Below are 12013 nucleotides of genomic sequence, written 5' to 3'. Positions count from 1 at the left end.
CTTCTCAGATTCTTCCCCAAATACTTTCAGATCTCTCAGTCTCTGTTTACACCCCTGCTTGGAAGGTTTGACCCCGAAATCCTTTGTTGTTCAACTCAAACGTCTTTTCTACTTAGCCTTCCCCGATCCCCAAAGGCAAGCTCTCTCTCTGCACACATACTGAGTTAACAACTTCCCCCCCACCCCCCGCTCCTTTTTCACACATTATTCATCACACCTGACTTCTACTATTTGCCCATAGTCTGGCACACAGTAGGTGCTCAGCCTGTCTGTTGTAGTCCTGCCATAATTTTATTCTCTGGCTTTTCTACAAAATATGTAGAATGACTTTCTTTGTTAAGCAAAGGCAATCATTACATTCTGCTTGTTAATATAGTAACCTGGGCAGGAAATCAAGATTAAACTGTGAGTTAGCTATTGGCAGGGAATAGATGCAATTGGCTGAAAGTATTTTTCACAGTAATGAGTGACCTTCAATCTGAACCTATGTACCTCTTGGCTACAGGGACTCCTGACTTGAGAATTTACCAAATATCTGACTGTTAACAATGTTCTGTGTACAAAGAAAAGCAAAAACAGGCATAGACTTGGGCCAGTTGGTGAATATACAAAGATATACTTGAGCGGATCATTAAATTTCTTGAAAATTTTCTATTGAACTGCTTTGGTCTTGAGGATTTGCAAAAGGATGCACCTAGACACGGAGAAAACACTTGGAGGAAGATTATATTCCACGATTGTATCACAAAGCAGGTCATGAGGGCTTGAGCAAGTCTTTAAAGAATACACTGAGAGAAGAAGAGCAAAATTCAGAAGGGGAGAGGAAATGGGGCAAGAAACACATTAACTGCCTAATCTAAAAGTTTATAGGCAACTCGTGTAAATAGTGGCGTTAGGAATGAGGTTTCCCCGCTGTGGATTCTACAGGCTAAAAGTATTAATCTGCTGTGTTGTTATTGTTTCCAATGCAACAAACATACATTTATCTTTAATAAAATGGACCAGGAAAATGGGCTATAAGACCATCCTCCATCTGTCTTACAAACATAATACCTAATTGCAGAACTTAAAAAGTACACACATGTCTTTATAAACTTGTCTTGGTTATAGTACAATTGGATTAATTAAAAGCATCCCCAGAAAACCAGAAGGCCATACACTTTTCATAATCCAAGAAGCTAATTTTGTTTAAAAACCTCACATGTCTTGTGTACACAGGACAGATTTGTAAGTCTGGCATAATCCATTTTATTTCCAAGCCTCTAAACTGGTCTTTTTGTTGTTTGTTTTGTCCTTCTTGTTTTGGGGTAGGTAATTAGGTATTTATTTATTTTGATGGAGGTACCAGGACCTTGTGCATGCCAAGTGTGCACTCTACCACCCAGCTATACCCTGCCCCTTAAACTAGTCTTGACTATACGTTTAATGACAGCCCAGCTTCGCCACACCACATGGGTCCCCCAAAGTGCAGATGCGCCCTCGCTCGCCTCCCCAGGGCGGCGCCTCCCTCCAGCCCCCGGGAGGCCGCACCGGGAGGGTCGTTTTTCCGGCGGGAGCTACTCTTCACCTTTTGCCCCTCGCCCCCACCTCTGCTTGTCCCGCCAGAGGCCGCCGAAGGGGAAGACTTTCGCGCTCCCCTTCTCTCAGGAGCCTTTTCTAGGAGCCTCCATCCACACTCCACTTCTCTCTCCAATCCCCCGCGCCGACCCGCTTCCACCCGGCCCCCGCCCGCCGCCGGCGGCACCCGCACTTACGGCGCGGACGCGGCGACGGCGACGCAGCCCCGAGCAGCCCCGGCGGCCCCGACTCCGGCGCGGGACGCGGGACGCAGACAGCCGGCGGCGCAGCGACTCCGGAGCGCCCCCGCCGCTGCGTCTCCCGGGCAACCGGACGCTCGGGCCGCGCGGTCCCTGCGGCTTCCGGAGCGGGTTCCCCTGGCACCCGCCGCAGGGGAAGCCCGCGCGCCCGGCTCAGCATCTTGGTGGCTCATCTTTGGGCTGAGCCCTGAAGTGTGGACACGGCAGCAATCTCTCCTCGGAGAACCCTTTCAAGATGCCTTGAAGGAGGCACTCGGGAAACGTTTTAACTGCTTTTCCATAACACTGTTCCTTTCCAAGGCCTCAGGAGCACAAAGATTAAGCCCATGTAAACGTTGAAGTTAGTCCATTTCCCTGCCTGGGCATTTCTCATCTTCAATTCTCCACTTCCTTCATGTACTTAGAAATATGCTGTAATTTCCCACCTTCAGAAACAAAACCAAACCAGTAACCTTTATCTCCTTCCTCTTTCAAGACCAAACATAACTCCCACTAAACTCAAATTTACATAAACTGACGTCAACTTATTTATCTTTATCATTTTTGCCCTCATCATGCTACATAGATAATTTTCTCAGTAGGGATCCAAGCCATCATCTTAGGTACAAACCCAATGGCTATTTTCATCTTCACGGAACCTGATCCTACAGTTTCTGTAACTGTTGACTACGGGATCTACTTTTCTCATTAGGAAGCTCTTCGCAATGAGGCCCATCCTTTTTTTTCTAGCTTCAGGCCTTGTTACTCTGCTCTACACACCTTAAGGTCAGCTGCATTTAGCATCACTTTTCCTTGAACATGCAGTATTTTTGCATATGGCTTAGTCTAGCCACAGCTCCCTACCTTGATTTTTTTCTGCACTCGATAAACTCGTCTTCATCTATCAACAGCTTGGTTTATATATAATGTTCTACACAAAGGTTTTCCTTTTCCCAAAGCAGAATTAGGCACAGCCTTTTGTACCTTTCCTTAAATTTATCTTTATTCATCCAAGCATGCTCCTGGAATACTGGGAATGATGCCTTTTCCATCTTTTCCCCAGTGCCAGTAAAGTGCCTCAATCCATTGTAAGTGATCAATGCATGTTGGTTAAATAATTACTTCACAAGAATAAAAAAAAAAGAAAAAAAAAGTCTTTGTAATGAGTTTTGACTAGACTTATTTCATAAGCTTTAACTGTAAAATTAATTAATTATATGCAAATCTTTTTATTCTTACATAAAAACACTGAATAAAGAAAATGCAAACAATTAAGGCAGAAAGTTAATTTCTCTTTTGCTGCAAAGAGACAGTGAAGATCAGAATTTGAAATCCAATTCCTGGAGAAAGTAAGTCTAATTGCAGGGGAGCAATGCTAGAATGTATTTCCGAGGGTAGTAGATATACTGTATATATTCTGGGTACTACAGTCTGGTACAGTAGTTAAGAATATACACCTTGAACTAAGTGCCTAGGTTCAAATCTTAGCTCTACTACTTACCAGCTATATTCTTGGGCAAGTTATTTAACCTTTGTGTTGGCCTAGTTTCATCTGTAAAGTGGCATTAACAATTCCTCCCTCACCGGGCTGTTCTGGCACCTCACTGGGACAATCTATGTAAATTTAGCAAGTGGAATAACACCTGGCACACACATACGTGCACTGGGCACTTCCTGTTACTATGTCTCCTCAAGTAATACTCTTAGTGTCTACCCATTATTTCATATAGCACACTTCCCTCCACCTTTCTTCTAGCAATGGTGAAAACTGATACCTGTCCTTTATTTCCTTGTCTCTACTGAAATCAGTGATCCACTTGCTAGATGAATGATGCCAACAGGCCCAGGAACAACTGATCTCATTCTTCTTAACACCGTCTAAGAAACTAGCTAACAAGATTAGACAGCTTTGAATTTCAGTGAAGATGAAATCGTTTGTTTCCAACATTTCAGTTAGTAGTTCTCTTCCTTTTGAGTGAATAAAGGGCCTCAATCAAAAGTTACTGGGTGGAGCCCCCAAATCTCCATTTTTATGTTATCAAAGATTCTTCTTTCTGAGGCAGGTGGTACTTGGACCACACTCAGAAACACTGGTTTAAATTCAGTGTCGGGCCAGTGGTTCTCATGGAGGGCTGCATATCAGAATCATTTGTACAACTTCATAAAAATACAGGTTATTGGGCCTCATCCTCAAAAATTGATTCCAGGGGTCACTAGATTTAAAAAGCCCATGTATAACACACAACCAGTTGTGTACTTTATTTTCTGTAAATATTTTGAAATGCTTGACAGTTAAACGTGATGGTTAAGTTTTTTGAGATGTGACCCTTTATATAATTTATGGGACTTAGACACTAGAAAAAAACAGTGGCCCAGAAAAAGGATCAACAACGTTGTCAATAAATGGCAAGGATAGAATACTGATTTCTCAAAAATCTTTTCCACGAGCCTGTTTTTTCCAACAAACTGATGATGATGTTATACTGATAAAGACATGTTTTTGAAAATCATTATTCAGTTATTAATGTTAAGATTAGTCACAATGTATTTGGGAAAAGTGATAAATGTATACAACTGCTATGATTATTAACATCTGTATGATTTAGAAGTCACATTTTTACATAAAGAAACTGTTCTGGAGTCAAGTCAATCACCAAAGGTGGTAACAACAGGCAGGAGCATTCACAGGAGTAGAAATGCCACCTTTTGCTCCCAGCACAGTTCTTCCCACCGAATCATCCCCTCTCCGGCCTCTGGAACTGCATTCCCAACACTCTCCCTTCTGTTCTCCGACCCAGGAAGCAGCAAACTATGTCCATAAAGGGGCAGATGGTAAGTATTTTAGGCTCTGTGGGCCATACAGTTTATTTGGGAAAACTGTATTTTTGGCAAAAGCAGCTATACAGACAACATGTAAATGAGTATGTTTCCCAGTAAAATTTATTTATAAAAATAGGCATTGAATAGGATTGGGCTGAGGAATGCAGTTTGCCAATTCCTGCTCTAACCAAAAGATTACGAATGTTTTACTGATTTTCCTGATCAGGAAGTTGAAGATTCTACAAAAGATGCCCTTTTCTCAAATGAGGGAATATCAGTCCTTTATGAAACTGAGATGAACAGATTGAATAAAAATTTCATGAGCTGAGGGATCAGAATGGTCACCTAAGGATTTAATGCAGAATAATTAAAAAAATTTTCTCCTTAATATGTTTTAGTCTCACTATATACAGATTAAGCCAGATGACGAGCTACTATACAACAGCATGTTAAAAAACATGTTTATTTTACACTATGTACAATCATGAACATATTTAAAAGCATTGTCAATTAAAATAAATGAAGACCATTAAATCACAATTTAGTTTGTTCTTAGTGTATATACTCACATTAAAATATAAAGAACATATACCAAAAAAGAGCCAAAAGTGTTCATTTTGCTAAAACTTGGTATATACATATTCCACTGGAAAAAAGCAATCAAAAATGACTTTGACCAAAACCAAGTTCCTGTGATGTGTAGAAACCATTACATTGTTTATACGAGGTAGTAACTAAATTATTTTGGCCATGTGTTAAATATTCTAAATCAAAAGAAACATGAAAATGATCATAAAATAAGGCCAACAAAAGTAAAAATTCCACTAGAAATTTGAACCATTTCACTCTATGGAATGTCATAGTTCTTTAAAGTGATTATATGAAATGTTTAGTGTGGACTCTCTGATATGCTTATACTTTGTGCATACTGTAACTCGGCCAACAACTGCAGTGTTACATCACGGTACCGCTATTCTGTGATTCAAAAATTTCCCAAAGGTATTGTTTTTAAGCACAGACAAGCCATCTGACAGGATTCTGCTTAAATATAAAAAGACCAGTTACTACGACAGAGGGTTAATTGGTTTGCTTCACGTAGAAAACAATCCAAATACATTTAAAAAAGATGTTGTGGAGCTGAATGCACATTGACAATGTCACAGCTTACTTTTGTGACTTAATACATCACATATCAATACTTTGTGCAAATATAAACACACCAGTGTACTTGCATTAAAATTAAAAACAAGATTATAAAATGATTACAGCCTCTGTTACAATTTTAAAAGTTACAAGATTTATCTTTGTATTACTAAATTACATATAATAAAAATACAATAGTGTTAAATGTACTGTTTCATTGCCAGCATCCCATTTTGTAATACAGCCACACCCAAGAATATACTAAAGAATTCTTAAAATATTAATCCCAATTGCATTTTCATCAACATTTACATCTGTACAGATAAGACACTTACTTGTACATCTCATAAAAGTACATTATCTACATAAATTCTTAGTGTATGTCTTCAGCAATATGAAGTTTCACAGAAAAATTACTGCCTGTATATACAAAGATTACATAACAACGAAAAAGCACTTGTGTGGTTCAGTATGCTAAATATATCCATACCACTTAAAACACACAATTTCCCCCTCTTATCTCATGCCACAATAAATTACAAGTAACTGAAGCCAGGTTACTGCAGCTTTTGTACAGCTTCAAGCATCCGTTAATGTTGCAGTGGTAGTGTTCGTTCTTTCTATAGTTAACTGTCAAAGCACAACATCTCTCAGTAACTGTTTTCATGACCCGCCAGGATGTATAAATTGCTATTTGCTGTGGGGTTATCAGTTGGCCTACTTTCCAAAACCACGACCCTAAAATAGTAAACAAACAAAAAACATGTAACAAAACAAAGTTACTCTTGAAAACTCATGTTAGCAGAAAATTTTCCCATTGCTTCTTCATTATATGCCTCTAATAAATGTTGGTTATTTGACTTGTGGGCAGAAATCACTTGCAAATCACTGTGATTAAAGAGCCAATTCCAGCTCTGGGAAGTAATTTTGCCGCCCACCACCTCCCACTTCTAAGCCAGTGTTGTTCTAAGAGTCAGGCAGGGCAGACCTGTAGTAGAAATAATTTGGGAGAACTTAATTCCAATTACAAATTCCAAAAAGAATCTGTAGTTCAAGAATCAGAAAGTAAATCAGAATAGAACCCCCAAATCCTTTTTGGTACTAAAACTGAAAATGTTTCTGTTTGCTAGCATACAGTACCTCCTCTTTCTTGTGCTATAAAGCATACTTTAAATATTATGTTTAATGCAAAACTAGTACTGACAGATCTGTATATTCCTGCTACTTGGAAGGTCAGACACATTCCCAAAGGCTTTATAACTTTCTGACCTGTGAATTCTTATAATATGAAAAATACAATGTTGAATATACTACTGCAGAAATTTCAAGTCTCTTGAAAAAGAAACCAGTTTAATGCTGGATTTATAAAACACGTGTAGAACTATGTATTTAATATAACCCCTTTTCATACCTGTCAGATCCAAGCAGTCTGAAAATTCTTGTGCTATCTGAAATTTCTTGTGTTACCTGTTCAATTAAAATATCAATTTCTGAAATTAAAGGCACAGAATTTTATATGGGCATTTAATTTATAACACTAAAGAAAAGAAACATACTTCCTAAAATGGAAATAGATTTCTTTATGACTGTTAATTTGTTAAGGCAGCACACAGGTGCATCCATTTGTTAGTCTAGGAAAAATGTGGCTACTTTTCAATTAATCATAAAGCATGACAGTGGGAAACCATTTACTTGTTATACAGACTTCAAGGGAAAAATTTAAAAGCAAAGCACCTAGTCCATTTTATTTATCAGAAACCTCACTTATGTTTGTACTAACAGCAAGACTCCTGCAGCAGTAAGCCACTTGGTCTGGTCCTTTTACTTAAAAGGCTGCCATGTGCTATGATGGGACAAACTCAGGACTCAAGTTGAAATTCCAGGTTTCCCACTTACCAGCTGTGATAATTATGCAAGGTATGCAATTTGTTTGTAATTCAGCAAAGTAGGACAGATAATGTCTACCTTGCATTGGTATCTTGCAGTATTCTCTTAAGTGTTAGTGGATATAATGCCTAGCTAAGGAATAATAATTCCCTTTTCCAGCCTCTTGAAATAATATTTTCTGATGGTGTATGTCCTAAAGTCCTCGGTGTGACTCCCCAACAGTTACTAGTTGGGGAGTTAGCCTACAGGAGAGTAAGAAAAGCCTATAGGGGAAAGAGAAACCCACCATTTACTGCTTACTGAATGCAAAACATTCCCAATTATAATGGCAGTAGCTTCTCCCCTAAATTTGGCAGGCTGAAAAAACATTTGATTTTGAAACTGATTATTCTGGAAACAACAGTCGGTGATTCTTGACTTCTTTTGTGACTCAGCACACCTGAAGGACACAACATGCTATAATAGTGGCTCATCATGACTGATTGTCGATGTGTTCTGGGGTTTGCCTACTAGAGGGACATACCATTTTTGGAGGGGTTGTATTTAGTAAGGGCTGCTTATGTTTGAAAAAGCCCTGCAGGTGACTTTTGGGGGCGAACTTGTGTTTTCTTAAACCATTCTCTTGTATCCCGCCTATGATGCCTTTCTTCCTCTGCCTGGTGTTCATTAGCTGTTGACTATTCTTATCTCCAGCCCCCACTGCTTCAAGTGATTTTAAAAAATCTTCCTGAGAAGTGAGCCTTCTTGTGGGAATTACTCGTAGAAACATACTGGCAGCCACCTTTCTTGAACACTTACTATAGGCCAGGCGTTATGCTAAGCACATTACAGGCTTCCTTTCATTTAACCTTAGCAACCCTATGAAGGAAATGCCATGTTGTTATCCTCAATTCACGATGAAAAAACAGAGGTAAAGAGAAGTGAAGTGATATGCCAGGTCACACAGTTACTGAAGAGCAGAGCTGAGACTGAACCGGGTGTCTCCCCTGGTACCCACGCTCGTGATCACTCTTCTGCACTGCTCATTTGGTTAGAAGAAATGCTCTGAGCTTAATGAATGACAGTTTAAAACACAAATGAGCTATTTTCTCGATTTGGGCACCTAAGGTTTTCCTTTCCCTCTAATGCTCAAGTGAAAGTTATACTACCGAAATTGGCTGGGGGGTATGGAAAAACTTAGGATGACTTTACTGGCCTGTAATATTCTAGGCAGCAAGTACCAAGTCTTGTTCATGTTTGAAACCTCAGCACTTTCTTGTGTAAACGTTAAACTGAACTGAATACATTGTATGACTTGGAGTTAAATTATTCCTGGAGTTAAATTAAGGTAAGAAGATAAGGAGATACAGGTAAGCTATCTAATAAAAAGGAGTAAGATTAATAAAAGATTAGGGAAAAGGGAAAGGAAATGGGCAAAGAATCTTATAAATGTCAAGTGAATAAGGATAACAGAAATAGGAGGCAAGATGGCTTCAAGAGAAATGCAGAACCCTTTAGTGATAGCCTGCATTGGTCATTATTTCTGACATACAAAGTAGAGAGAGCCAGCATCGGCCGTCCCGTTCCAGGTGACAGTCTGGGAAAGCTGAGAGAAAACCACAGTATTTAGGGAGTTCCTGTTCTGCATATGAGGGTGATTATCTGGAAGCATGTAATGTGCACGGAAGTTGTTCAGGTGAGTGGAGAGAGGTAGATGTGGCTATAAAGTATGGGCTACTAATTTTAATCACTGGACTGAATACTGAAAATATTAATAAAGGTATTAGCAAGTCAAGTATTCCTTGTACCAATTAGGAATTTTCCAAAGTTAAAGAAAACTGATGTAGAATCTGATAATTTAACTATTATCAGGACATAATAGTTAATGGACATAATTTAAAAAAGATTACTTACCTCATTAGATCTAAAACTTCTACCTTGCATTCCATGTTTCCAGAAAGCTAGTACACTGTCTTGCAGGCAAACTAGCAGGCAAGAACAGCTCAGTTACTGTTAATAGTACAAAAGTTCAACTGATAAGCATCATTTCATCCCTCTTTCTATCTCGCATAGCAGTATCTCAATTAGTAACAAATGTTAGTCATTCCGTATTTATAATGGCATCTTTACTACACCGCTCAGAACTATACAGCATATACTATGTAGCGTAAGTACTATACACAGCTGATTTATTTTTCTGACAAGAAAAATAAAACTCACTGAAAATACCTTTTGCTGTATGCTTTGATAAAATAACAATATTTTAAAATAAAATATTTCAAACATACAGAAAAATATGAGAATAGCATAAAAACACATGTATCCACCATTCAACTCTCCTAACCTTTTGCCATATTTGCTTTTTGTTTTAAATAAAAATGAATACAGCTAGCGTGCTTATATATTCCTTCTCTGGTTCCATTCCAGCCTTCCCCTCCTCCCTGAGACAGCAATGTTATCTCATGCATGTTTTTACTATTACAACATAGTAAGTTCACATTATCAGTGTAAACTTTATACTGAATGTTTCCAACTTTCCTACATTTGGTATGATGAACCAAACGAAGTTTCTATTTTTTTGTTATTACAAACAATGCTGCAATAAACATTATTGTACCTTTTCTTGGAATACATGTGCAAAATTTTCTTGGGGAAGATATCTAGAAACAGAATTACTGGGAAAGAGGCAAAAATGTGCCTTCTAAAAATTTTAGCTTCGCTTTCTGTATTTACATATTTAATACATACTTTTGTGTGTATTCAGTGAGGAAGAAATCTAATTTTGTTCCCCTGCAGATAAACAACTGTACTAGAATCATTTGTTGAATAGTGTATCATTTCCCACTGACATATGATACAACTTTCCATTCACACGTACTTCTGAGCTTTCTCTTCTGTTCCACTCTTCTTTACGTTCATCTCTCTGTTGATCCCTCACTGTCTTAAATCACTAAGGCTTTATAGTAAGTTTCAATATCAAGTGGGTAAGTATTCATCAAAATTTATTTCACTATTCCTGGCCTTTGGCTTTTCCATGTGAATTTTAAGATAGCTTATCAAGTGGCACATAATACTTTATTGGGATTTTTATTGTAAATACACTGAATTTGTGGATTAATTTGTGAAGAACTGACATCTTTCTCATATTTAGTCTTCCTATCCATGGACATGGTGTAGTTTGTTTGTTCAAATCTTCTTTATGCTGTTGAACAATAATTTGTGATTTTCTAGATATATTTGATTACATTTATTCCTATATATCTTACTGGCATATCAGAAAGCCATCATCTCTGTTACTCGTATCTAGCAATTCTAAATTCTCTTATTGGTTCTAATAGTTTAGAGTTGTATATTCTAGTAGATAAATCATTCCATCAGCAAAAAAGGATTTTTATTTTTACTTATTTCTTACTAATCCTCATAGTTCCCTTTTCCTGTCTAATAAGACAATGTTGAAATGTGATGAGAGCAAGCATCCTTATTTCATTCTCCAACTTAATGGGAATTACTTTAACCCTTAAACATGATATTTTTAATAGGCTTTGCTTGATGAAGGGTATTTCCTTCTGTTCCTAATTTTTAAGAAGTTTTTTTAAAGTTATAAATGACAGATTTTATTGAATGCTTTTGGTGTATCTGCTGAAGAGTTACATGACTTTTTGCTTTTAACCTTTCATGTGCTATATTACATAAATAAACTTTTTAATACTGAACCATCTTTGCTCTTCTGAGATTAAAGCCTACTATTTGATAATATGGAATTCTATTTGCTGGTATTTTATTTAGATTTCCCAAAATCTATTTTCATAAGATCAGATAATTTTGTTTTCTGTATAATTTTATTGATTTTAGCATCAATGTTAAAAACCGATTTATTCCCCATTTCTTCTTTGTCTACGATCTGAAGCAGTTTGTATAGGATAGGGATTATCTCTTCTTCTAAAGGTGGGTAAAAATCACCTGCAAAACCACCAGGCCTTATGTGGGAGGAGTCTTAATTAGGAGGTGCCTCCTGGCTCTGGCTCCCCACCTCCTGTGGGATGCTGTTAGTCTTCTTTATCACCCAGGAGTGTGGCAGGTCTGTTGGCCTCAGGCCTGCATATTACTTTGAGTTTTTGTTCTACGTCTTGGTTTTTGATCTGGCTATGCGTTTTTTTTCTCCCTTTTGGAGGGAGGGGGCGGGGGGAGAGAGGTAAGTAGGTGTGTTTGTTTGTTTATTTATTTATTTTTAAAATGGGGGTATTTGGGATTGAACCCAGGAACCTGTGCACGCTAAGCACATGCTCTACCACTGAGCTATATCCTTCTCCCCTCCCTGCTCTGTGTTTTTAAATACAGAATCCATTGTAGCCTCTCAAGTAGATGTCCCTCAAAACTGACTTGTTATT

General features: G+C 38.0%; 2 protein-coding genes across 7 annotated transcripts in view; both read right to left on the bottom strand.

Annotated features, from left to right (window-relative positions):
• CDKL4 (cyclin dependent kinase like 4) overlaps positions 1-1819 on the bottom strand; it is a 43281-nt gene extending 41462 nt beyond the window's left edge. For all 5 annotated transcript variants that reach the window (XM_064494562.1, XM_031466871.2, XM_064494565.1 and 2 more), the window contains exon 1: positions 1755-1819. The gene's annotated coding sequence lies outside the window, so the exon portion shown is untranslated. The remainder of the gene's footprint in view (positions 1-1754) is intronic.
• Positions 1820-5063: 3244 nt separating this feature from the next.
• Positions 5064-12013, bottom strand: part of MAP4K3 (mitogen-activated protein kinase kinase kinase kinase 3) — a 154400-nt gene continuing 147450 nt past the window's right edge. For both annotated transcript variants that reach the window (XM_031466873.2, XM_031466874.2), the window contains 3 exons: positions 9540-9610; positions 7171-7226; positions 5064-6497 (listed from right to left, as the gene is read on the bottom strand). In XM_031466873.2, coding sequence (XP_031322733.1) covers positions 6410-6497; positions 7171-7226; positions 9540-9610 — 215 coding nt within the window. In that variant the 3' untranslated portion in view covers positions 5064-6409. The remainder of the gene's footprint in view (positions 6498-7170; positions 7227-9539; positions 9611-12013) is intronic.

This window comes from Camelus dromedarius, chromosome 15 (assembly GCF_036321535.1).
Source record: "Camelus dromedarius isolate mCamDro1 chromosome 15, mCamDro1.pat, whole genome shotgun sequence".
Lineage (NCBI taxonomy): Eukaryota > Metazoa > Chordata > Mammalia > Artiodactyla > Camelidae > Camelus > Camelus dromedarius.
The sequence above is the reverse complement of the archived record's forward strand: the minus strand, read 5'-3'. Positions and strand labels throughout refer to the sequence as shown.